The sequence below is a fragment of the Rhinolophus sinicus genome, chromosome 5, assembly GCF_057876585.1.
Source record: "Rhinolophus sinicus isolate RSI-liver-muscle chromosome 5, RSI-T2T, whole genome shotgun sequence".
NCBI lineage: Eukaryota > Metazoa > Chordata > Mammalia > Chiroptera > Rhinolophidae > Rhinolophus > Rhinolophus sinicus.
This window is the reverse complement of record NC_142505.1, coordinates 94,964,957-94,991,989: the sequence shown is the minus strand read 5'-3', so window position 1 is coordinate 94,991,989 and position 27,033 is coordinate 94,964,957. Positions and strand designations below refer to the sequence as shown.

The 27,033-nt window shown below is 45.2% G+C and overlaps 1 protein-coding gene and 1 long non-coding RNA gene across 6 annotated transcripts in view; one reads left to right on the top strand and one right to left on the bottom strand.

Moving 5' to 3' along the window:
- Positions 1–27,033, top strand: part of ADAM19 (ADAM metallopeptidase domain 19) — a 77,131-nt gene that overhangs the window by 15,402 nt on the left and 34,696 nt on the right. For 2 of the 3 annotated variants that reach the window (XM_019740367.3, XM_074313848.2), the window contains 2 exons: positions 15,736–15,814; positions 21,969–22,045. In XM_019740367.3, the coding sequence (XP_019595926.3) occupies positions 15,736–15,814; positions 21,969–22,045 (156 nt within the window). Of the gene's footprint in view, positions 1–15,735; positions 15,815–20,979; positions 21,126–21,968; positions 22,046–27,033 lie in introns of those variants that run through there. The other variant, XM_074313849.2, reaches the window with a different exon arrangement.
- Positions 9,517–20,800, bottom strand: LOC141567297 (uncharacterized). Of its 3 annotated transcripts, XR_016021371.1 has the most exons (5): positions 16,669–20,688; positions 15,856–16,001; positions 15,560–15,700; positions 13,281–15,027; positions 9,517–13,028 (listed from the first exon to the last, which is right to left on the bottom strand). It is a non-coding gene; the product is annotated as an uncharacterized LOC141567297 (long non-coding RNA). The 3 variants fall into 3 exon arrangements; XR_016021370.1 differs by having other exon boundaries at positions 9,517–15,027; XR_012489850.2 differs by lacking the exons at positions 9,517–13,028; positions 13,281–15,027 and having other exon boundaries at positions 15,056–15,700; positions 16,669–20,800.

Genomic DNA, 27,033 nt, shown 5'->3' with positions numbered 1-27,033 from the left:
TACAATAAGGAGGTCAGGATTTGTTCACCGGGTTCCGGCTCTATCTTCTTCCAGGGACCCACAGCCAGGGCTGCCTGTGTAGCCAGGAAGGACGTCCACAGTTTTCTTTTGTCTCGAGCTTATTTCTCCTGGCTCCGCTTCAGCAGGAGCACAGGGTGAAGTGAATGAGAGGAAGCTGTCAGCTGCCCTGTTGGCCTTAGATGGACCCTTGTCAGAGGGAAGGGAAGCTGTGCACTGGGGGAAGTCAGGAATTGATTCTTGAGTTTGAGGATTCCTTTACCATCAGACTGTTCAACAACAGCTGGTCTCCAGTGAGAGAGCATTTACCGCCAACATACATAGTTACGTAGGTTTTTTTAAACCCTACGTATATTTACCCAAATGGGGTTGTATGGTATCCTCAGTTTTATAACCTTTTCTTTCGCTTGAAACTATAGCATGGACAATCCCAAATCATTTAAAAAAAAATTTATACTAGAACTTTTGGATGTTCAGAAACTTTGATAATAAAATTCTAGAAAAAAAATTGCACAGACAATAGAAATTTAAAATAAATGGATCATGCTTTATATACTATACTGTAATTTGCTTTTTCATTATTTGTCTTCATATCTTTCCACATTAGCACATTCATAGACGTGTTTCATTCTTTTTAATGGTGACATAGGATTCCATTGAATGCATGGACCGAAATTTATTACTCTCTCTATTAATGGACAGTTAGATTTCCAATTTCTTGCTATTACAAGTAATGCTACAATAATAGGCTTATGCATAATCTTTAAGCACATTTGCAAGTATTTCTATAGGATTGATACCTACAAGTAGAGTTGAAAGGTCAAATAACAAATATGCTTAAAATGTTTTAAATTTTGACAAATTGTACCTTTCACTCCATAGATTCCTCTCCAAAGGCTGTATGAGAGTATATTATAGATACATTTCTATGTAATTTATCGAATGTTATAGTGTATGTGTGTGCCACAATTAACTTTTAAAATTTATTATAATGAAACATTATCAAATGCACATGGAATTAGAGAGAATAATATAATGAATCCCTATATACCCGTTATCCAGATTCAGTGATAATTAAGATGCTGTGATTAATTTAATCACCCAATATCGATGGGATTCAAGCTGTTTCCTTTTTTTCCCCTTTGTTTTTTTAAACAGTGCCGGAGTGAATATTCTTTTTTTCCTATGTTCCTTATTTTTTATTAAAAAAAATTTTTGTTTTCTGATGTTACCTTTTTTTTTATTATTAGTTTCAGGTGTACAAAACAACATAATGATTAGACATTTACACCCCTCACAAAGTGATAACCCCAATAAGTCTGCTACCCATTCTGACACCGTACAGAGCTATTACTGTACCAATGACTATATTCCCTATGCTGCACACTTTGCATCCTGTGACTGTATATTTTTTAATTAGAGTTGACACTCAATGTTATTTTATATTAGTTTCAGGTGTACAGCACAGTGGTTAGGCATTTACCCCTGTATTCTTTGGATGGTACTTTTAGAGGATCACCTCCTAGACAGGAATCACTGGGTCAAAGGGAATATACGTGGATAGGTAAAGTCCCATTGCCTTTGGCATCTCTATAAGTTAATTTTGTCACCCTTGTTGAGAGGACTTGTTTTCACGCACTCTCATCAGTAAATTAATTGTTGAGTTTGGGCAGACTCTCTGAACCCAAACTCCTCTGCCTGTTTCTTTTAACAGCTTTATTGAGATATAACTTACATAACCATATAGCTCATCCCTTTAAACATACAAGTCGGTATATTTTTAGTATATGTACAGAGTTGTGCGATCCTGCCATATTCTAATTGTTGAACAATTTTATCACTTCAAAAAGAAGTCATTAGCAATGTTATGGGTTGAAATGTGTCCCCCACCCCAAATTCATAGGTTGAAGTCCTAAACCCACAGTACCTCAGAGTGTCCTGATTTGGAAATAAGAGTCATTGTGGATGTTATTAGTTAAGATAAGATCATACTGGAGTAGGGTGGCCCCTGATGCAGCATGACTGGTGTTCTTATCAAAAGGAGAAATGTGGGCATAGACAAGCACACAGGGAGAACGCCATGTGACGATTATAATCATGCTGCCCCAAGCTGAGGAAAAAGCAGAAGCTAGGAGAGAGCCCTGGGACAGACCTTTCCCTATAGCCGTCAGACAGAGCCTGGCTCTGTCAACACCTTGACCGTAGACGTCTTAGCCTCTGAAACTGGGAGAGAATAAATGGGTTTTAAACCACTCAGTCCATGGTATTTTGTTAAGGCAGCCCCTAGCAAACTAATATAAGCAGTCACTCCCGTTCTCCCCCACCCCTAACAGCTCTAGGCAACCACTAGGCTGCTTTCTGCCTCTCTAAATTTGCCTGTTCTGGATATTTCATATAAAAGAGATGATATAATATGTGATCTTTTGTGAATGGCATCTTTCATTTAGTGTACTGTTTGTGAGTTGTATCCATGTTGTATAGCATTTGTCATGACTTCCTTCCTCTTTATTGCTATGCAGTACTCCGTTGCATAGATTTACCACATTTTGTTTATCATCCATCGATTGGTGGATCTCCTGCCTTTTAAGTGAGAGCTAACCTGTTTCCATTTTACAAGGTTGATTTCAGGAAGTATTGGTCAAGCACCTGTGTGTAAAGCCCTGTGTTAGGGGTTGTAGAGAGTCGGTGCAAACACACTATCCTTGCCACCTGGCAGTGAAAAAAACATCCATCAGCAAAATCCAAGGCAGATTAGAAACTTATGTTACAGAGTGGAAAGTATAGCGCTGAGGAGGCAGGAGGGAAGAGAGAAATTCTGACTGGGAGATAGAGAAAGCTTCTCTTGGGAGTACTGCTTGGAGCTCTGTCTTGTAGGAGTAAGGAGGGGAGGCTTTGGATGAAGAAGGGGGGAGAGGTGAGTGGAAGAAACGAGATTCAGACGGAAAGGAATTCAGACTAAGAAATTAATGTATAAATATTTGGTCTGGATCAAGGGGGAACCAAAGCTGTAGTGCTAATAATCTCTTAGGATTCCAGTATTCTAGCCAGCCAAGTCATGTTAATACGGAAGGGTATATAGGGAATGGGGAAGGGGTTTCTTATGTTTTTTTCCCCCCACAACTGAGCTACCCAAGGATTTGAGTAGTTTAGAGCTCAATTTTTTATTCTCCTATTTTTGACTGACTTGCACTCTCTCTTGCCTGAAGTTAAGCCACCATGTGGTCAGGGAGGTAGGTGGGGTACTTCTAGGAAAGATGCTTGAGGTGCACTTTAAGGCTAGGCTGTATTTTCTACATCTTGGCTGAGAAGGTCTTCCTCCACCCCTCCCAACTGATGGGACATTTGGTCTGAGCCAAGTGGACAGACGTGTACCTGGTGGGAGCTATGGACTGCAAGAGGTGGAGCACATGGCAGAGATGGCTTCTTCACAAGTAGGGGGGTGGGAGTCTCCTGAGAAGCAGGATGTGGTGGGTGGGATGTGGATGGATGTATGGATATGCCTTTGGGTTTGGGAGATGTGCTGGAAGTCCTACCTTCCAGACCTCTAATTTTTTCCCCATCGTCAAGGATGTGCCTCACCTATTCATCCAGACTCTCTGGAAGTTGGAGGATGTTTCTACTCTCCAACCTTTGTGCTTTGGCAATGGAGCATGACTATCCCAGGGAAAAATCTATGGGACCAGGAGGCCTCTGATGCCACATTTACATTCATCCAGGAACTATTTTGATTTGAAGAAAGGAAGCTTACTCTTTTTCTACTTAGAACTCAGTGACAAGCACAGACCTTTGGCTGACACCTCAAATACTAAATGAATAGGTTTTTTTGGCACCCCGGGGCAAGTGGCAGGTCTTTCTCCACCTCAACTGGGGGTGGGTATTGGGTCAGAGAATCCCTGGCTTTTTTGACGAGAGTCTCTAGTGTACTGGGGTTGAGCTACGGACTACTCCTTGGGAATTCTTTACTTCCTGTCTTTCTTTTCTTCCCTTCCTTCAGTCAACAACTGTTGTGAGTGCCCTGGGTGTTCCTGGGAGAGCTACGGTCAGCAACACACAGTCTCTGCCATCCTGGGGCTTTGAGCTGAGTGGAGGAGACAAAGCACTAAACAATTACTGAACAATGTGGGTGTGCTGTGATGGAGGAAGTAGAGGTACCATGCGAGCACAGGATAGGGGAACCTGTCCTGGATTGGGGGTCAGAGAAGGCTTGTGGGAGGAAGGTAGAAGTAGGGCAGTGGTTGAGGGGGTAGGGCTTATACAAGGGGAAATGGCAGCCGGAACAAAGGCCCAAAGGTGAGTAACCTTTGAAAAGAAGTTTTTTACAGTTAAAGTAGAGAGCTAGAGGGAGGAAGGAAATGCTGAAAAAAGAGGTTGGCCAGGTGGGGTAAGTCCTTGAAGGGCCTTGTAGGTTCCTTAAAGTGTTTGGGTGTTTATCTTGAGGGCAATGGGAAGCTGATGAACAATATATTTGCGCATGTGTGTGTGTGTATATATATATATATGTGTATATATATATAAATTTCTAAACATTTTATTTTTTGTCCCTTTTTAAAAAAATATTTATTTTTTTCAGTCACAGTTGACGTTCAGTATTATTTTATATTAGTTTCGGGTGGAGAGCGTTACAGCATAGTGTTTAGACATTTATATAATTTACGTAGTGATCCCCCCCATTGGTCTAGTACCCACCTGGCACTATACGTAGTTGTTGCAACATTCTTGAATGATATTCTCTATGCTGTACTTTACATCCCCATGACTATTTTGTAACTGCCAATTTGTATTTCTTAATCCCTTCATCTTGTTCACCCAGCCCCCCAACCCACGCCCCTCTGGCAACAGACTCATAGACACAGAGAATAAACTGATGATAAAGAATATTTTAAAAGTCAGATAGTGACAACATCCAAAATGCATTTGAGAAGGACTTCTTCCAATGAAGGCAGAGGATGGGTTAGAAGGGGCAAGACTAGCGTTAGTAATTAGGCCCATTCAAAAGCTCTATTATAATCTGAGTGAGAAACGATGGTGATCTAATTATGGAAGAGCTAGCCAATATGGAGAGAAGGGGATGGATTCCAAGGATATTTATAGGGTGGAGTCATGGAGACTGGGAGACGGGTTGACTATGGGCTGAGGGAGAGGATGGATTCAAGGGTCAATCTGAGGTTCCTGCTTGAGTAAGTATTAGATTGGTGCAAAAGTAATTGCAGTTTTTGCAATTATTTTTCACCTTTTCAACCGCAATTACTTTTACAACAACCTAATAGTAGTAGGTCAGTGGTCAATCCCTAGGTTTGTCCTAAGCTTGTGGTGGGACTTCCGTGAAGCCACTTCTTTCCTCAGATCTTTAGTTTTCTTATTAGATGAAGGTAATCATACCCAGTCACCAACTTTGCAGGATGTGGGGATCCACTGATAAAATCTGTGTGAGAAGTAGCCTCTGGTGCTCTTTCTATGACCCTAAAAGGAAAGGATGTCCTTACCCTGTTTCTCTCTGTAATTTGTGCTCTAACATAGTCTTCCTTCCTTATCTGCAATTCTAAGCATTTGATCTCCCAGGAACTGGTGAGACCTCTGCCCATTCTGGCAGCTGAGGCCTCACTGGCGGGCCTATCTGGGGGGTTCTCAAACTGGCTTTTGTTGAAAACAATGAGATCATTGAGTGGGTGGAGCTGGGCCAGGCTTTCCTCAGCCTGTTTAAGGAGAAATGGGGTCTTTATGACTTCTATACTTATGGCTCTTTTCCAGTCCCTTCCATAGCTCCCATGTGCCCCACTGCCCCCTTTTCCTTCTTCTTTTCCCCCTGAGGTTATGGGTTTGCAGAAAACTGGCAGCCTCCACATTTTCTCCTCTTGCATCAGTCTCCCTGGAGAGAGGTCCAGATGGACCAAGGGCTATAATGGCTGCATTATATCAGGCGTGGTTTCTTTTTCCACCACCCCCCCGCCCCCTTCTGGGGAAAAGAAGGGCAAATCATTGAAAGGGTTTCCTTTGGAAGGAGACTGGAGTGCTATGGAAAGAGGTGATTCTAAGTGGTGGGAAAGATGTCAGGCTCCTTGTATTCTAGAAGCTCATTACCTCTTGACTTCTTGGTGTTAGATTTGGGGTTTGGGTAAGAAGGCACATGTTAAACTAGGCTTTCAGTTACGTGGTGATAGGAACATGGCTGTGGAAATGAAACTCAGCAGTGTCGGGGGAACAGCCTGAGTTTCTGATCCGTAGGCTGCCCCTTCCTGTCTGCCTTCCACACGCACACACGCGTGCAGGCACCCCTTCTCCATAACTATGTGGACGGCTTGTTAGGGGAACTTGGAAGTTGGTTGCCTCACTGGTTTGCAGCAATTTTAAGAAGGGAGGGGGATGGGCTACGAAACAGTGACTTGGCTTCTAGGAACCCAATAGTAAAAACTACCTTCTGTGTGGCCTGTTAGTGTTTGCAAAGGACTTTCACAGATGACCTTGTAGGGGAGGAGAAAAGAACTCGCCCTCTGTCTGTGCAAGTTCTCCATGAACCCTGTAACAGAGGACAGGTTAACAAGAGAAAAACAGAAGTTTATTAACATGTACACATGGGAGATACCCAGGGGAAAATGAGTAAGTCACTTAGAATTCAGGCTTCAGTAGCATCTTCAATGACGAACAATACATTTGTAGAGAAATGACAGAACGAAGGAAAGAGGTATTATGTCTCTATAGGTGGTAAGCTGCCGGCAAATATATGGGAAGCTAGTGGTCGATAAAGGCTACTTAATAAAGTTTGTTGTGCAGATTCCTTCTCCAAGCTGATAGGGTCCACAGTTGTCTCTGGTGATTAACTTTTGTCTTTCTTGGTAGAAGGGGCGGAGGGATGCCTTTGAAAATTTATGTCCTGCTTTTAGGCAAATAGTGGAAGGGCGGGGAGCTTTTCTTGTATTTGCTTCTCAAGTCCCTTCAGTTCAAAATATCCTTATGCCAAAATGGTATATTGGGATGGCAGATTCTGCCGCCCCTCAGCCTTCTCTAATCTTCACGATGTTGTGAGAGATGCAGGTGACAGGTGAAAGGCAGGAAAACAGCTGGCCTTGCTCACATCCCCTGGTAGGGTGCTTGGCGCACGATTGGCTTCAATAAGTATCGGTGGAATGAGTGAGTGGGCTTGCAAATGTACAGGCTGGGGCTCAGAAGAGGTACTGCGGCTTGGCACACAACCCAGAGCAAATACGTGATGGAGTCAAGCCAGGAGGGACTTGGTCTTCCCGATGCCATGTGCCCCGTAGTTTGTACTATATTATGCTGCTTAATAAGTAATTATTGATGCAGTTGCACCAGCATCCTTCCTCTCTGTCCTCTGGGAATGTCTGGATGGCCTGACGCTTGGATCATCGTCTACTGACGTTTAGCTTACTTTAATTTTTTATACTGATGGGTTTAGAAGCAAAATACAGTGGTGTGATATTGTGAAAGTTGCTTGTGCTCTTTTTCAAATGCTTCACCTGTAAAAGTGAAGTGAGGGGAAGCACTGCACAGAGAGGATGGCACATAAAGAACCTTCATGGAAAGGTTATGGAGCAGCACATAGAATGAGGGAAAAGCTGAAGGACCAGGGCTCGGAAAGGACAGGATCCAGGAATTCATAGTTTCTTCAGGTGCGAGAGGTGGGGTGCCAGCACCAGCCATTTTCACCACGTGTCACTCATCTTGAAATTTAGGTCATGAGACCTGTGCTGGCTTGTCATGACTGATTCTACAGGCGCTCAGTCAGCATGCAGCGAGAGAGGAATATTTCTCTAAATGCTCATCGGGGCACTGTTATCCCGTGGTGGCAGGGATGCTGCAGGCCAGGACAACAGATGTCCAAGATGAATTAGGAGGGCCTTTCCAAGTTCTAACCTTCTCGACTTGTGCTTCGGCTTGATTTGTCCTTTAGGATGCAAAGAAACATTGGGTGAGATTGATCAAGCTTACTGGGATATTTAATCAGAGCCTAAAAGGGCCCAAGCACCCATATTCAGGGCAGGCTGCTTTTTGTTTATTTGGTTTTGCTCATGGGATGGTCCACCTATTCCCCTCTTTCTAAGCATATGCTCAAGGGTCCTGTGATCTGAGAGGTTCATTTTCTTCACTTCCTCTGTGTCTTATCCACAAAGTTTATCTTTACAGTATGGCCACTTCTTGCATTGGTCCTTCCCTTCAAGTTAATCTGATAAACAAGCATTGTGGTTATTTACCAAACACTGGTTGCTAGCGAGGCTGTTGTCAGGCAATGTTTTCACTTTTTTGTCTTTCTCAGAAATAGTTAAGAGAGTACCCCATTTCCTTGAACTGTTCTTATCTAATTCCAATAAATACCCATAATGGGCTATTCCGGACACTGCAGAACACATCTGCAAACTCTTCTTGGGTGAGCCATTTTGAGGGCCTTGCAGGTGCCTGCAGGTTAAGCTCCCCGATCCCAAGACGTCGGCCCTCTTTGGGCAGAGACATTGCTCATCTTTGTAGAGGCAATCAAGAGAGAGGCATGAAGAAGATTAAATAATGACCCTGCTGACCAAAGGAGTAAACAGTGCTTATCTAAACATCCTTTGGTGTTTAACATAAAAGCAAAACACAGGACCAGGAGCTGGTTGGAAGGGTACTGGGTCTTGTGGGGGATTGGGAGAAAATGTAATGGGAAATGGTTGGTGAAAAGGAGTGTTGACTTAATGCATTGTTTGGAAATTTCCTTAATAAAAGGTTAAAAAAAACCCAGGCCAAGTAGCTTTGGCTCTTGGCCAGGCTTGTTGATGGCACCATCTTGTTTTACAGTGTTGCTTCTGGAGCTGGTCCCCTGGCAGCGATGGTGCTGCTCAAGTCAGTCCTTGGAGCAAGAGGAGATCCCCATTCTCTACACTAGGGACAGCCTTTAAAGATCCCCCTTCCATTGCCTTTCTGTTCTCTCAAAAAGGAATGCCTCTGCTTGTGGGCCCCTGAGCGTCTGTCCCTTATTTGGCCATGACTTTGGCATGTTGGTTTGTTTCCATTCCTTTGGAGTCAGAGGTGGAATGAGCATGGATTGGGAAATCTTGGTTCTGATTTCCCAGCCATCTCTTCTCCCCTCTTTTTTCTCCTTCTTAGAAAACAAAATAATACATACTGATTTGTTATATTACTGTCCTAAATACGGGCAAGCATTGTCATTAGATTAGAATAGCTTCATCTGCTTTTCAGAAACCCTTTTCCAGTGCTTGCCTGTCCTGGATGTCACCATTTCCTTTCAGTAGGAAAACAGGCAGAGTAGTCTGTGATTTGCATAGTATCACCTACCGTGTTTCTCCGAAAATAAGCCCTAGCTGGACCATCAGCTCTAATGCGTCATTTGAAGCAAAAATTAATATAAGACCAGTATTATATTATATTATAGGATACCTGGTCTTATAATAAAATAAGACCGGGTCTTATATTAATTTTTGCTCCAAGAGACACATTAGAGCTGGTGGTCCAGCTAGGTCTTATTTTCAGGGAAACACGGAGCTAGTTAAAAAATTTTAATATTACAATTTCCAAACACAACCAAAAGGAGAGCGACTACATTATGACCCCCTCAGAAAGCCATTATCTCTATTTAACAATTATCAAGGTTTGCCACATGTGTACATAACTAGTTCTGGAGAAAATGATCCCAATGATATTTATAAAACACAAATACTTTACAAAGAGTTCTTTTACACTTGTTCATTTTATTTAAACAAATATTCATAAGCAGGTACTTTTCAAACATTTTACAACAACCCTACTAAGTAGATTCTATCATTCCCCCCATCTTATAGATGAGAAAACTGAGGCACAGAGAGGTTAACCGACTTGCCCAAGCTCACAGAACTTATCAGCGTCAGAACTAGTATGTCAATGTGTTTTTTTATTTGATCTTAGTGATGCTGTGAGACAGTAATTATTAATTATTCTGTGCACTTATTTAATTAGTCTGGGAAATGGAGGGCTCAAGTGAAACACTTCCATACAAATTGCATTTGTCAGTTTTATTCATCTAATAGGGTAACACCAAGGTGATAAAACTAGTTTAAAAATTAGATAACAGATGTGTGAGTGCTCGGTGGAAAGTTCGCGAACTTAATTGTCCTACCTTTTCGTATGTACTATTTTTTTAATAGTGAAAAAAGGAATGCTGCGATAAGATTGCTAAATTAGATACACAACTGGTTAATTAATATCCTAGGGGCAACAAAGCCAAAACCTTTGGACTTCTCTCTTCTGGATAGAAATCATTTGCATCTCTATTGTATCTTATTAGGTTTTTTCAAGTTGACATCTGGTTTTACCGGGTTGTACAACAGCTGCCCTAACTAATTGTAAATAGTCTTTTGAAGGTATGTTTCCTCCCACAGAGTCCAAAGGACCTTAGACTGGCCTCTCAGAGCCTATGACCTGTGCCCTGTGCAGCATTGAAAGAGACCTTGGTCATCTTTTGACTCATTTCCAGGGTTTGAAAGGACAGTCATCTAGAGAGCAGTGCAGCTGTTACTCAGAACTAAGCTTTGTGAGCTCTAGACTTCCCCTCTGTGTTGTGCTGCTATCGCTTTTAAGTTTTGGGAAAAAGAATTTAAAATGTTAAAATTGATTCAGTGGAGCAGGAGAATTCTCTGAGCCTGGAAAAGTATCACCTGGGAAACCTATTAAAAATACAGATGTCTGAGTCCTTCTCTAGAGAATATAATTCTCCGTTTGTCTAGGATGGGGCCTGGGATTTTCTATTTTTCACAGCATTTCCGGGTATTGTGCAGTTAACTAGGTTAAGTCCCACCATGATGGCATTAAGAGTATGAGCAAGAAATGAAAGAGGCCCACGTTATCACCCACACAGGCAGGCAGGGCAAAGACCCTCCAGGAACAATAAGAGGGACCAGCAAGGCAGCACCCCCCTAGCATCACCAGTGGCTAAGATCCCCCGTACTCTTCAGAGAGTTAGATGGACCAAAAGCTGGGGGAGGGCGGTGTCCATAAAAATAGCCACTGGGATGAGCAGAGTACTATTTGCTTCTGCCGAGCACAGGGTGTTTCTCAAGGTAGTTTGGGAAGTGCTAGTACTTTGTCTTCCCTGTTTTTCTTATCTGAAGCAGCTGGGAAGGGGGTTGACCACAGAGTTGTTTTGCAAATTTGTTTTAGTCCTGTTGTTTCTCTTTCCCCAGAGGGAGTTTTACAGATTCGAAGCTTAGAGAGGCATTTGAAATTTGTCTGAGGATAAATAGTCCTTAAAGGGATGGCTCTGGGTGTGAAGGCCCCAAGCCTTAGGAAAGATGGGTCAGGGCTGTTTCTGACTGCAGTGTGCTTTTGGGGTCTGGCTGCGTGTCGAAACAGGTTCCAGGCTGTTCTGGGCAATTCTATTGTCTTTCGGCGAGTGACCTTATGTTTTAGGTATTTAGGGGCAGCTTATTTTCCCAAGTGGTCATCAGAAGATGCAAGTTTTGCTCAAGGACTTTGGGGCCTGGGCAACCTGTGTTTTGCCCAAAGTGAACACTCCATCGCTGGCTGCTCTTAGCATTGGGATCCTGACACGGCCTGCCTGTGGGCTTACAAGCTTGGCGGTGCAGGCGGGAGGCGTTTACAGAGGGCAGGAGGGTACACAGAAACTGCTTTTCCATCAAAGCCAGAAAGGGGGGCAGGGTGGGAAATCTTGGATATTCCTTCTCCCTTCCTGGACGCACATCGCTCACAACTTGTTTCCTGAAAATCCTCATACGCTCCAGTGGTGAGAGACGGCTTCCTGCCGATCTGCTGAGCCAGCTCCTTGTCAGGGAGGAGATGAGAGCAAGATGTGGTCAGAGAAGGGGTGTGTGGGCTGAGCTGGCTGCTCAGTAGCCCTATGGCCCCTCTGTGAGGGGACAGCAGTGTCTTTGGTCCTGAGAGCAGTGTCAGGGCACCACGTGGGCATAGATGGACCTAGCTTGGGGCAGTGGGAAGCATTCGAAAGCAGTGTTTCGTCCATCAGTAACACTGCACAGATGGTGGTGATGAAACATGACCCTGCCTTTTGCTTCTAGAAGAAAGGACCTTCCTGGATAACATCTGCAACCCCATTTGGGAAAAGGGTTATTTCAAAAATATTAGCCCTGAAGTTCTTCCAGGGCCATCCTCGTTTCCCCGCCCCATGCTGTGCTCTTACCTATTTCTCTCCTCTGCAGATAGTCACCATCTAAGAGCTGAGTCTCCTTCTTGTGACCTCACATATGTCCTCAAAGCTTCTATCCTCACCATCAAATTGTGTTTTAGACTATGGTTCCTGGCAGTGCTTTCATTTTATGTTTGTACCTTCTAAGAGAGGCAGAGCAGAAAACTGCATTAAAAGTATGGTCAGGGCCAAAAAACCTGGGTTTGAATTCCGGCTCTGACAATATGCTGTGAGAGCTTGGGCAAGTTACCTGTCTGAGTTCCCAGGGTCCTCAGTCACAAAACGGGGAAAGGATTAGTACCTTCCTCACACGTGTGTTGTGAAGGTGAAATGATTTAAATACATGTGAACAAAATAGATTGCAACTTTTCTGGTTTCCCAAGCTCAGAATGATCCAGGATGTGGTGGAAGCAGCAAGATGATGGGTGGGCCGGGTAATGCATGCGACACTGATAGTTCTGAAGTTCGCTTGCCTTAAACGTTTGTTGAGATCTTATGGTCTCGGGTGGTAGTTTTGATCTGAATCGCTCAGAGAGAGATCACAGTAGGTGGTTAGGTCCCCCAACCCCAGGGTTTCTGTCTGCTTCAGTACATCTGGGATGGGGCCCGACTGTCTGCATTTTTGGTTAGTTCTTAGGCAGGGCTGATGCTACTCGTCCCCAAAGGGCAGTTAGGTAGAAGAAGCAAGATGTACCTTGTAGATTCAGAAGACTTGAATGATGGCCATTAGGTCCCGGTTACAGAGAAATGGTTTGGCTTCAGCATAAGAACTTTAACTACCAGATGTGGTCAAATATGGAGTGGGTAGTCTCAGGAGATCCCTGTCACTGGAGATGTCCAGTGCTGAATGGCCCTCTGTCGGATTCCTCTATACAAGGGAGAAGTTTCATTCATTCACTCATTCATTTATGCACTGAATAAACATATACGGCCTTCCTGGTAGGGACTAGGAGCCGAGGAGAAGCCTTGAACTAGGCAGCCATACCCTCTGCTCTTTGGGAACCCATAGTCTAGTGGGTTTGACTATGATTCCTAAGGTCCCTTTCAATGCTGAGGCTCTGAGAGTTCTGTGGCAATGGGGGCAGATCCTCAGAATAAGAAGCTGCAGAGAAACGCTTACCCTTCTTAGGATGAGTGGCCGAGAACTGGCAAGACTGGACACCTGTGAGGTTCAATCTGGATTGTTTCTTTGCAGCACCTTAGGGTCCCTGGATGAATGATTTTTCTCCTCTCTAAGACTCAGAAGAGGCAGAGAAGGTATTTATCAGGAGTACATTTTCTGTGGGAAAATTTACATCCCATTGACACCCAAATGGACCATTAAACGCTGAACCCCAGAATAGCGGTCCATTATGCAGTCTGTGAAAGCAGACCCAGGAAATGGGGCTGCAGGAATGAGCTAATTGCTTTTTATCTTTCTTGAGCGATATACTGGAGAGTTAATGGCTGGGGAGACTTAGAGGGAAATAGGTAAATTCCATCAATTTTTCTGGGTCCTTCCGTCATAATCTCGGTTGAAAGCAATAATGATAACCACTAACCTTTACTGAGCTGCACTCTGTACTGGCCTGGTGTTAAGCCCTTTTCATGCATTGTGTCGTTTTACTCTTATGAGAGCCCTATCAAGAAAGTATATTATCCTCATTTTTGCAGAAGAGGAAACAAACATTCAGAGAGGTAAAGTAACTTGCTCACGGCCATAGAGATTGTAACTGTGAGAGCTGGAGTTGAAACTTCAGTCTCTAGGACTTCACAGCATGTTTTAAACTCCTAGCACGCTGAACGACTCCGTTCACTTACTCGTTCATTCAGCAATTAGCTGTCATTCTTTTACTGAATAAATGTTAAGCACTGATATGTGTAAGCAAAACGGTAAGCAAAACGGCTTGGCATCTGTCCTTGTGGGGCTTACAGTTTATCTCCCTCAGACAAATGGATGGATCCTCCCTAAGATCCTTGGCTGGTTCAATGCTCAAGAGAAAGGGCTGGGAAACAGAACCTGGCACGTTAGCTACTGACCCAAAGTTTCCATGTAGCGACATTTTCTCTCCACAGCTGGGTTTTGGACTTCGCTGTATTTTTACATTTCCCTGATGAGTTTCTTCTTGTCCAAGGTTGGCTGTTGAAGGGCTTCACATAGTACAAGAGACAATTCTTGGGGCATTTGCCTTTTGACAGCACTCTCGGGGTAAAGGGGGATCTGAGAGTCAGGAGTCCCAGAACTTAGAGCTGGAAATGACTCTAGAGTGACTCTAGAGACTTCAGTGTCCCTGTCTTGCTGGGAAATGTCACCTCTTCCAAAACCAGGGTGGTCCCTGCAGATTCCTTTGGCTTTCTGTGCTGGCCTCAGCCTATGTTTTCTTCTTATTAAAAGTAGTTTCAAATTAGGTTTTCAGTTTTCAAAGTAAATACGTGATAATTATTTTAAGAAATCAACCAATTTTTTAGAATTATGCAACTTACATTGTGCACATCTTCTGTCGTCCCCCGAGAGAACCACCAATAACAATGGGCATTAGTGGTTCGCCAGTCGTTTTCAATGCATAAACTCATGTGTACCAGTATTAGTTTTTCATTAAAAGGGATTTTAAAAATGCATACTTTCCTAAAATTTATTTTTTATCTAACTCAATTTTTGACATTCTTTCCATATTAATACATATAGATTCACTGAATTCTTTTTTTTGTTAGACTCCAATTTCTCTTCCATCACAAACCCTTTTGGCCCCTGATCTCGACGTTCTGTAGATGCTTTCTTTCTGCTTTTAACGTGGATGAGCTAGTTGAAGCATCCGTTTGGCTCTAGGAACCTTGTTTGGTGTCGCTTTGCCTTTGGTGAGGGATTCTTAACCTCAGCTTCAAGGGGTCTATGGCAAGACAGAAACCAATGTACAGTTTTAGAAACGAAAAAAAAAAGGACTTTATTGGAAGGATAACACACAGAACTACTAGGTCTCAGGAAATCTGAACCACTGGGTCTCAGAAAGGCCCGGCCAAGGCAGGTCTGGGAATCCATGCAGCGGGAACAAAGAGACAGGTGAATTTTTCCCATCCGTTCAGTTCTTGCAACATTACTCCATTGGCGTAGCTTGGATCATGGACCACCCTTGACCAGGGCCAGGGAGGTCACTTTGATAGTCTCACCAAAACATGCACAGGGGAGAGGTATTCCCTTAAAGAAAAAATTGGGGTGCTGATACTAAAAATTGGTGGATGCAGTGCTGGAAAATCAATCCAGGTACACAATAGCGCCCATAGATCCTGAGAAATTTTGAGTATGTGTTTGCACGTATATGTTCCCAGGACCCAGAAAAAGTTAAGACCACTGCTTTAGTTCCATTGACTCCATCGGGTTGTGTCTGAACTCAACAATGATCCCCAGGAACACAAAATTCGTACCCAGCTTCCTCCTGGTTTTCTTTTTGTTCCTTAGGCCCTTATGGCCACCCCATTTCTTCGGCACAGAGGTGCTTGGGGGTGGTCCTGCCTGCTTCAGTTAGAATGACCAGCCGCTGTTCCCAGGAGGGTGGAGTCCATCACCTCGGGAGACAAATGTTTGTTCTTATTCTTTGCAGGCAACTTTTTGCTCCAGCCTACACAGAAACCCATTACACTCCAAGTGGTAACCCTCAAACCACCACGCTGAAGTCTGAGGTAAGTCAGCTCCACAAATATCTATCAAGCAGATGCCCTACCTGGTCCCACCCCTGGGAAGTGAGCAGATGGTGCTGCATGATGGAGATGGTTCCTCACTGAAGGGACTGCTTCTCCTGACCAGAGACCAAGGGAGCCAGCAGCAGAAGCCAAACGTGAATTTGTTGTTTCCTAAGTGTACCCTGTCCTAAAATACAAACACTATTTTAGGATAACTACATCTTATTAAAATTGGTATACATCGTTGTGAAGTGTACATTTTTTTGGCTTTATGTTAATTAATCACATTAACAAAAGTTTAAGTGAAAAAAATGATTTGCCAGCAATCCTGTCATCTCACCCAATCAGATGTTTAAATGTTTCTTTTTTGTATGGATGTGTGAGGGTTTGTCGTCTGCCTTTTTCATAGGATTTCACGTTATGAAGGTTTTCTTATTTTGCTGGTATATCCATATTGGGAATTTTCCCCCTCAAAGTTGTTTTTTGTGTATGGATGTTTGCACAAAGATTTATCATTTAAAAAATGGTCTTTCGATGGATACATTTTTGTTTGCTTCACCACACCTCTCAGGTGGACATTAAAGATAGTGAATCATATTCGTTTCATGGTTTGCTAGCTTTTCCTATCAGGGGACCTGTTAGAATCTGTACGTTCAGAGCAGTGGTTCTCAACCAGGAGTGATTTTGTTTGAAATCATTTCTTTTACTTAAACTTTTGTTGATATGTGGGTAAGTAACATGAAGAAAAAAAAAAAAAGAAAAAAAAAAAAAAAAAAAAATATATATATATATATATATATATATATATATATATTTCACGATGATTTATACCAGTTTTAATCAGATGCACTTACCTTAAAATATTCTGTTTGTTTGTTTGACCATTTTAGCCAGGAAAGGAGGGGACACTTGGCCATGTCTGGAGACAGTTTCAATTGTCATGACTGAGAGGTGGATGCCATTGGTACCTAGTAGGTCCAGGCCAGGGTTACTGCTGAACATCCTACAATGCACAGGACAGACCCTACCCACACATAGAATTAGTCAGCACCAAATGTCACTATTGCCCAAGTTAAGAGACAGTTGGGATTGCAGTGACCCTTCTCAGACTCTGGGCTGTTGAGATGGACTAAAGGAGCAGGGCAGATGGACTCTGGCAGGAGCAGTGATAGCCTTTGCCTTTGGTGCAGGACATGATGGACTTTTGTGGCATGTAGATGTGAGAGGTGTGGTGTGGGGACAGCAGGATTGGCCCCTCTGCCTCAGTGCTCCTCCAGCAGCTTCCCGTGGAACCTGAGAGTCCCACATAGCCCATTATTTAAAATATCCCTGCCAGAGTGTGAGAATGTCTAGAAGACAACGACAGCCATGATCAGTCATTACCAACTCAGATTACTTTATCAAATTACTCTGGAATGAGGACAGGGACACAGGACAGTTAAGTTTTGATAAGCCTAAGAGGTCTAGAGTAACTAGGTAGCTGAGGGGCTCTGTTGGATCATTGAATGTGAAGATCAATGTTACCTTCTTCACCAAGACCTACCTGGATGGGGAAGGAGTTGGCAGTGTGGCCCGTACCCACAGCAGGCAGGTTGGCTGGGTCTTTTCCTCTCTGGGGAAGCTGTCCAGCTGTGGTATGTCCACACGTCTTCTTCAGTGCCCCTTGGGGAAACTTGTCCTTCTGAGACTTCTGTTCCCTGCCTCAGGGAGGCTGGGAGGGGACCAACATGCCTGGAAAGCCCTAGCCATGAGGACCTCACAAAGCACCCTCTGAGTCTGACTCCCCCATTTGTATACCCACAGCTCAAGAATGGGTCTCAGTACACAAGTTTGCCATGAGCTCATGCTTCCTGCTATGAAAGCCCCCTCCGGCCGAGAAGCTCAGAAGGAATGTAATGACTTCATGGCTTCCTTTACTTGCTCTTTGTGCTCTCAGAATTAAGCAGAGATGATGTAGGGTCCTTTCAGAAACAGACGAATGGGAGAGAACTTCCCCTCACTCCCAGAATGCCCCTCCTTCCTGAAGGTCTTTTTGACTGAAGCACATCCCAGTAGAAGAATGGACAACTCATTGTTTTCTCACATCCCCTGCTAAAGAAGAGCAAAGCCCCCACCCAGCCCCGTGGGGCTCCCCCTTGGCTTTCTTATTTGGGAGCTGAAGACTCAGAGAGAAATGGGAGCGGCAGGGGGCTTGACCCAGATGTTGAGGACTACAGTCTGCTACCAAACTTGGCCTGGGGCAGCGGGAGTGCGGGAATCTTATCAGACTCAGCAGACCCAGCCTGCAGCCTGCAGCCCTAATCTAGGTCTTGTCACTGGGGGAATGGGCCTGTGAATGTGTTCCAGTAGAAAGAGTTAGAGTTTGGGGTCTGAAGCCAGGGTTTTAGTCTTGGCTTTAACTAGCTATGTGACCTGAAACAACCCTTTGGGCTACAATAGTGTTAAGTTTCTTCCTCTGAAAATTGGATATGCTAAGATCTGACTCTCGGGGCTATGGAAGGGTAAGATGAATCACTGATTTTATGGGAATTTATAAACATCTCTTCCAACGCCACATTTTACAGATGAAGACATTGAGATAAGAGAAAAAGTAACGTGCTTAAGTTCAGATAACCAGCAAGTGGCGAGGCGTAGACTAGAACTCAAGTCTCCATTGGTGGTAAAGACAATAGAATTTTGATAAATTAATTCCTATGAACTTTGCTGGGTGGGTCTGCTTTTGCTGGGAGAGACAGAGCATGGAGTCTGAAATCAGGCCACTGGGGTTTGAATCTTCACTTTGCTATGTGGCCTTGTGAATGACAAAACCTCTCCACCCTTTAGTTTCCTTTTTTTAAAAAATGGGAATAATAATATCTATCTCATAAGGCTGTGGTCAGAATTAAAGGGGAAAAAAATCATTGCAAGTTGTTTATCCAGTAGTAAGAGCTGGATATATGTTAGCTTCTACTGTGAATAACACTGAATGGCAGGTATTATGATCACATGAGATGATGTGTGTGAAAGCCCTTTGTAAATTTAAGGCATGTTACACAAGTCAGTTGTGATGCTCTTTCAGAGGGCGCCCAGGCAGGGTGCACTGTTAGCATCAAAGATGGGAAGAGGTACAGGCACTCTTCATGCCCATCCCTGTGAGACAGATTAGTTAGTATGTTGCTAGGTAGACAGGGCGGGTCCCTGGTGGAATAAACAAAAAAGCAGCCATATCCTGAAACTCCAGGCCCTGGAATGTCTCCTTCACTCCAGGACAGAGACATGAGAATACTCCTGGAGGTTAATAGATAATCTCAGATCCCTTCTGGCCGGACAAAGGAGCAGATCTGATAGATAGGAATGGGTTACTTTGTTAATCCCATCAGGATGGGCAAACAGGACAAACCTAACAGATGAATTCCATTAGAAGGTTACAGCCCCCTTCCCCAAGCAGGCAGGGGAAGGTATAAAAAGTAAAAGCCTTTTGCCTTAGTTAGTGGGCACCCCCATTCGGGACCCCTCCTGCTCGGGAGCTGCAACCTCTTCTCCTGCCTCTAATAAACTATCTTCCTTTACAACTCCTTACCTCTCCCTGGTCCGTGTGTCCATGCTTCGGCCTCACGAGACACAATCCCAGCGCACACCCTGAAACTGCCGGCAGATCCTACATCATGTACATCACCTGGGTCTGAATTCTCTTTATCTGTGGAGGTACCAGGACGTTCACGACTGTAGTTGGCCCACATTTCTGAACTTCTTGACGCTCAGTCATTCCAATGTCTACGAGCCCCATTTACCCCACACAGACCTGGCCCCCTCTTCCACCATGAATGATCCTGGGTCGTGGAGTAACATGGCCCCATCCTAAGGATCAGGTTCAAACCGTGAGCACTTGATGATGTGCCTCCAGGTCCCAGAGCCGGGGGGTAGGTGGAGAAGCCATGTGACAGGCTGGCATTGAAAGCAGATGGAATCCTGGCTAGAGGAGGGTCGTGCCCGCCTCCCTTCTTTCACATGTGCTGCTGGGTGGCCCTGGCACGGCGGCTTTCCTCTGTGCTCCCCTGGAGGCCGGGTCTGACTTGTTTCAGGTCCAGGAGAGTTTGATGCAAACAAAGAGAGGGGCTGGTGCCTGGCCCTCCTTCCAACTGCCTGCGCGTCCGTGGGCGGAGGAGCCCACTGCTGGCCGGACGATGATCAGTGGTCCAGAGACTGACCCTAAGTTGCGTGCCATACTGGCCTGTATACTGTGGTCAGGCTGCATGGCTCAGCTGGGCAGGATGTAGAGCTGGGGCCGGGGAAGGCCGAGGATTCAGTCTCCTCGTGAGCCTCCAGCTCCCTCCAGGCCACACCCTGCCTTTGACAAAGGAGAGTTTAATGCTGATGGTCTGATCATTAATGTTCATCGCTGGCTGCTGTGGGCCAGGTGTCCTGTGCTGGCTTCTTGATCCGGTGTTCTCACAGCCCTCCCTGAGGCAGAGGCTGAAAGCGCTGACGGTCAGAGAGGTGGTGGAACTGTTTACGTGGCTGTAGGTGTGGGCGCTTGCCTTTCAATCCGGCCTGGCCATGCCAACATGCTTGAACTTAATTTAATTATTAGGCTATACTTGTGCCAGAGCTGGGCAGGAGGTGGAGCCAGGCAATATAGACGAGTGGGCTAGCTGTCTCCAAGGTCACATTCCTGCCTTCTAGGCACCAAGGAATGTCTATAAGCAAGTATGGCCCTGCTGGTGGATCACTTGGACTGTTACACAGGAGAATGCCAGGGAGTTCTGACTGGTCCTGCTCGGGCTCAGGCTGTTGGGAGGGATACGATGTTTTTAGAACTGGCTCTACCCTACGGGTTTCACCATCTCTCTCTTCTGACCAGCTTCTCTCTCTTGACCATTTGGGAAGGAGCTTGTCAAAATGTGCCCTTTGTTATCACCCCTTGCTGTGCCCGGGACAGTTCTGGTTTGTGCCCATTGGTCTGGTTTCACACGTCAGCACTCTCAGCAGTATCCCGGTTTGCCTCCTAAATGCTCTGGTTACCCTACTTATAAAACGCTCTGCTGGCACTTCCAACCTTCATTTCAAGCCACGCTTCACAGTTTGTAATGCTGTCTTTGCATGGCTTTTTAATTCAGATTGGCTCTCCCCAGACCATACATCCTGCGAAGGCTGGAGCTGTGTCTGTGTGGTCATTATTGTGTCTCAGGGGCCTAACCCAGGGCCTGGCACACAGCGGGCTCCACAGCTGTTTGTAGTAGCAGAGCAATCCAGCCGGGCTGGGTAGACCAGATGGCCCTATGACACACCGACTGGAGAACAGCGTCAGACCTCTGGGTGGCCATGGATGCAGGTGACTAATTCAGTCTGATCCAGACACTCAGGCATTCTGGGGCGGTGCGGAAGAGCGGGGGGCTATCTTCTCCCCAGGGCTGCTGTAACCATGAAGCATGAGCTTGCAGGTTTAAAACAACAGAACTGTATTCTCTTACAGTTTTGGAGGCTGGAAGTCCAAAGTCAAGGTGTTGGCCGGGCCAGGCTCTCTTTGTAGTCTTTAGGGAAGAATCCTTCCTTGCCTCTTTCTAGCTTCTGATGGCCCCTGGCCATCCTTGGTGCTCCTTGCATATAGCTTCGTCACTCTAATCCCTGCCTCTCTTGTCACATGCCTTTCTCCTGCGTGCGTGTGTCTGTCTGTGTTCTCTCCTCTTCGAAGGACACCAGTCCAGTATGACTTCATCTTAATGACATTTGCAAAGACCCTATTCCTAATGAGATCACATTCTGAGGTTCTGGGTAGACATGAATTTTGGGGGGACATTATTTCACCCTGTATGCGATCACAGAGATGATTCTAGTGGGGAGATGGGCTCTTGAGGAGCCGGTGTTTCCTGTGGTCTCATCCTGTCATGGAAAGAGCTCTGAACTACCTCTGAAATCCTCATTCTCCAACTCGCAGGGGACCTTTGACAAATTTTTTTGCTCCTCAGCTTCTTCATCTCTTCAGTGGGGATGATGATATCTGCCCTGTCCCGCCTCCCCGGACTCCTGTGAGGATCAAATAAAATGGAGGCTTGGAAAGCGCTTTGCAGGTTGTAAGGTTAGGCTAGAAATATAACCATCCGTGACCTTCACGAGACACTAACATTGCCATGCTTATCAGTGTTCTTTGGCCTGACCACCCCTCTCTCCTTGCTAGGATCACTGCTTTTACCACGGGACAGTGAGGAACGCAGAACAGTCCAGTGTCACGCTCAGCACTTGCCGGGGAATGAGGTAAGAGGCCCTGACAGTTCTTGGTGGCACTTGGCACTCTCCCCAGGAATGGAGTTTCAGGACAAGCAGGGCTGGCCTTAGGCAAGGATCTTGAGAAGCTGTCCATTGAGAGTCCATGCAAGCCAGCTCCAAGAAAGGCTGAGCTTGGGAGGGACAAGGGAAATCCTAGATAATCCACAAACCCGCTGGGCTTGAGTTTTCTCTTTCCTGAGGAACTTCAGGTTTTAGTGTTAGTGAGTTACGATGAAGCCAATAGAGCAGGAGACAACTGCCATCGAAGAGACGGTTCATTGTACTTAAGGTCCCAAGAGGAGGGGTCACCCCAGGCTGGGGACAGGAACATGCCAGGAAGCGCAGGGGCCATTCAGGAGGCAGAGGGAGAAGGGGAAATGTGGCAAGAATCATTATTGTGGTTTCTGCAGGAAGGAACAAGCGAGGCTTAGGATTGGTTAGTTGAATAATTTTAGTGGGTTCTGGGGCACAGCAGCTGTCCCTAGTTGCCTGGTATCCTGCCTGGGGTGAGCTGGGCAGGGGGTTAGTGGCCCAGAGAGTGAAAGCCACATTTGAAAGGCATGCTCATTGGCAAGTTGTTTACTGTCTCTAGGAATTGGCCAACCCTCAGAGGGGCGAGGCCCCAGATGTCAAAGCATCAGAATGTAGAAAATGAAAGATATGGTTTGTATACTTGAAATTGATGAGTTTGAGTATTTATTTCCACTTCTCCTTTGTTCTTTTCTGGTAGAAGTACTTGTAGACAGTGAAAAAGGAAATGGGCAGCTAGTGAAAAAAGAGGGTGGGAAGATAAAGGAGAAGCAAGGATAATTCTAAAGACAGAAAATGAACTGACAAATTCCAACCGAGTGACACGTTGGAAAGAGAGTGACTCTTCATTCTCTGAGCCGGACTACCTGCGTTTGAGCCAGTAGCAGTTTACCAGCTGATGACACTGGGCCTCAGTGGTCTGTCGCATTCGTAAAATGTGCAGATGAGGAACATATCCCGAGTGTCGTGAGGATTGGACGTGTTCATAGAAATCTAACGTGTAGAGCAGGCGGGCACATAGGAACACTCGGTCACCTAGACACTTGGTTCCAGGTGTGGCCCGCAGAGGGTGGCATCACCTGGGAGCTGGTTCAAAATGCAGTATCTCTGGTCCCACCCAGACCTACTGAATCAAGTCTGCATTTTACCAAGATCCCCAGGTGATTTGTGTACCCATCACAGTTTGTACCTGAGAATACGTGTTCCTTGAGACCCAGAATTATATTTCAAATATCTGTTTCTCTCCTCCAGCCTACCCAAGTGCTTTGTATATAGTAGGATCTATGCATGTATGTTGAAGTAACAAATATCATTTATTTAGATTCTTCCCGTCCTCCCCTCCTTTGGAAAAGAAATGATGATCTGAAAAATGTGTATTTTAATTGCTTATACTAGTTGCCTGAGTTTTCATGTGGTCCCTATACCCAGTGTGTTGGTAAACTGGCTCTATGAAAATAAAGGGGAAAAGAAGCCCTGACTTGTAACATCTACCGATACGCTGGTAAAAATACTCCCACCGTGACAAATTTAAAGCTGTCAGCATGATGTTACTGAAGGCAGACTCGGGAAGACATGCACACACTGGCTCTCATGAGCCAGCAGGAGGGATTCCCACTGTGTACCCTTCCTCTCCGTTGACTGATTCATTTCACGCTTGTTTCTTTCGTTCAGCAAATTAATTTTGGGTGCCTACTTTATGTCCATACTCTGCACAGGTGGAGGAAAGACAGGCATTGAAAAGTACTTTCCTGAGCCCTCAGTTTCCTCATCTGTAAAATGGGCATGGGTGATAGGCATGCTAGAGAATGTGATGTACTGTGAGTCCTGCAGCCCTCCACAGGCATACGGGATTATTATCATCTTATACCATCTAATCACAGTGAAACCGTGCTCAGACTTACCCAGGATCGCATGCAAATACACGACCCTTTGCGCTGCAGATCCCATGTGTTTGTTTATAAATTGGGCCATGTCTCCTCTGTCCGCTTCATGGTGAGTCACCGGAGGGAATTAGGCAGGAAGCAAGCTTGGCTGGGAGGCCATCACAGTGGCCCCAGATCCCCTGCTTAAGTGACCTGATTGAACCAAGCCAACTGGACTCCCGGTAGTGTTTACAGGCCCAGCCACCACCACCTGCAGTCTGCAAGTAAACAAAGGTCTTTCCCAAGAAGGAGGAAGGGGAACATGCAGGTGTGACTTGCTTCTCTCTGGCCTCTTCCTCTGTCCCCTTGGGCTGAAGCAGTGGGAATTTGGCCTGGCCTCTTGTAAATCATTCCCGCAGCTGTGCTGACAGGGGGAAACCGGGTGAGCCATCCATATGTTTCTGTTTTTCATGCTTCCCTCTGGTGGGGTCCCACCCGCCTTAGTTTCCCAGCCGCCTCACCATGCACCTTACGAAACCAAGGGTGTCTGTGGGCCCAGCTGATTTAAGAGCTGGAGACTCCTGCCAGATGGCTCCATTCAGACTCTGGAGAGGGAGCAGCTGCAGCAGCAGCCTCCAAACCCTCAAGTCTCGCCAGGCTCATAAAGCCAATGCTGCAATGGAAAAAATCTCCTTAGTGACTGTGCTTCTCTCCTGGAAACATGAGGATGTGATTGGAGAAAATAGGTGGGAGTTGTACCAAGTGGGCTTTTCAGGTTAATGACACAAATACAGTGGAATTCAGCTGAGTTTCTAGATGGTTGCTGGGCCCCCTCTTCTCTCCAAAGCAATCCTTCAGGCTACTTTAGTGAAGAAGTAATACATGATCATAATAAAAAAAACAACTTCAAATAGTCCAAGAATGTACAATGAAAGATAGGTCTCTTTCTCACCCCAAAATTCCAGAATCCCCCTTTCCTGGAGGCAGCCGTTGTTAGCAGTCCCTTTAGGAATATGCCTTGCCAAAAAGAACATAGATGTGTAATGCCGTGCTTTGTAATCTTATCTGGGCCACCGACCCCTTTGAAAATTGTGTGGCAGCTAAGGATATTTATAAACTACACCAATAAAAAGATATGGCACACCATTTCGTTAGAGATTTCGGATGTCCATACCCGCCAAGGGACGCATCCTTTAAACGTCTATGCAACTGCTTGCATTCGCAAATGCATTGCAAACTAACACAAAATTGAAGTGTAAGGAGCGATGGTTATTTGTGAAGAAATCTAGGCAGCTCTGGGCTGACGTGCCCTTGATGAACCTGTGGGATCTGGGAGACTCTGTGTGTGTGTGTGTGTGTGTGTGTGTGTGTGTGTGTGTGTGTGTGACTAGCTCTCTATCAGCAGGCAAGATACTGATCGCAGTAAAAACATTTTTTTTAAACCTGATTGGTCAGTTTATTTTTAAAGAAAATGCTTATTAAAAATGATCATTACATGGGGGCAGCCGGTTAGCTCAGTTGGTTAGAGTGCGGGGCTCTTAACAACAAAGTTGCCGGTTCGATCCCCACATGGGCCACTGTGAGCTGCGCCCTCCTCAACCTAGATTGAAACAACTACTTGACTTGGAGCTGATGGGTCCTGGAAAAACACACTTAAATAAATAAAAGTTGGTTTTTTTTTTTAATGATCATTACATAGCGAATTGTATGTTAAACTTTCAAATAGTACAGGCATATAAAATTAAAGAAGTGAAAGTTCTTTATCCCGTCCCTCCCTTTCAACCAATCCCATTCCCCATCTGCAATCACTGTTGGGGGATACATAATCGACACACATAATTGTGTGTATGTATGTTTTTTAAAATCTAAATGACGGTACCCTATACATACCATTCTGTAAAATTTTTTTACAATTTAACGTTATGTCTTCGGCACACAGAGATCTGTGTCATTTTTTGAATGGCTGCACGGTTTCTTAGGTACTGATGTCTGGGAAGTTTAATTACGTAGAAAGTCTGTCAAAGACACACAATAGATCATCTGTAGATCTATTTGATGCATCACTCTTATAACAGATCTGTCCTCAAAACTCGGGGGCCTGTACCCATTGTGGTTATACCTCACCCCGTTCCCTGGACTCAGAGTCTGTGAGAGAGAGAATATGAGACTGGGAATGCATGCGAGGGTATGAGTGTGAACGTGTGCTTGATGGCCTGGAAGGAGCTCAAAATGTAGAGTCCGGGACCTGAGTTTGAGATCTAGCTCCACACCCCCTGGCTGTGTGATCTCTGAGCTCGTCTCTCCCCATTGCATTTTCTCCTTGTCTTTGCCTTGGGGGGCTGGTGCCTCCCATTGGGCTTTGCTCAGTTCTATAGATGGTGCCCATGGGGCAGGAAGCTGCTGAGTCCTGGGAGGCTGTGTGAGAAGTGGGGTCAGGGCCCCACCTAATGACCTGGGATCTGTCCCCAGCTCTGGCAATAACTCACTAGGTGACCTTGGGAAAGTTCTTTTTTCCCAGGGCTTTGGTTCCTGTTATGTGAAAAAGGAGAGTAGACCAGACCACCAAAAAGGACCTTTCAGTTTCTGGGCTGCAGAGAGAGTGGGCAGAGGCTCAGGGAGCTGGGCCCAGGGACAGGAGGAGGCGGCTCACATACATGTAGCCAGTCCACACCTGCCTGCCCCTTTGCCAAGGAGTCATGTGGCCCTTTCCCCTTTTACTACTGGCCGTCTTTCTGCAGGAAAGATGCTGCATGCTACCTTTCCATCAGGCACAGAGTAGGTCCTCTTAGGACAGTGCCATTAAGTGATGACAGGTGTAGATTCTGGAGTCAGGCAATTCCTGATTCAAAACCTGACAAGCTGCTTTAATTCTCCAGCATCCGTTTTCTCACCTGTAACGTGAGAACAACAGTAGTGACATCATTGGTGGATTTGCACTAGGTGATGAACACATCCTCTTTGAGAGCAGGGACCTTTATTTTTTCATCATGCTGCGTCCCCAGTATCTAGATACAGTTCCTGGCACATAGTAGAGTCTCAATACCTACGTGTTGAAGGGCTACAGAATAAAAGGCTTTGTACCCT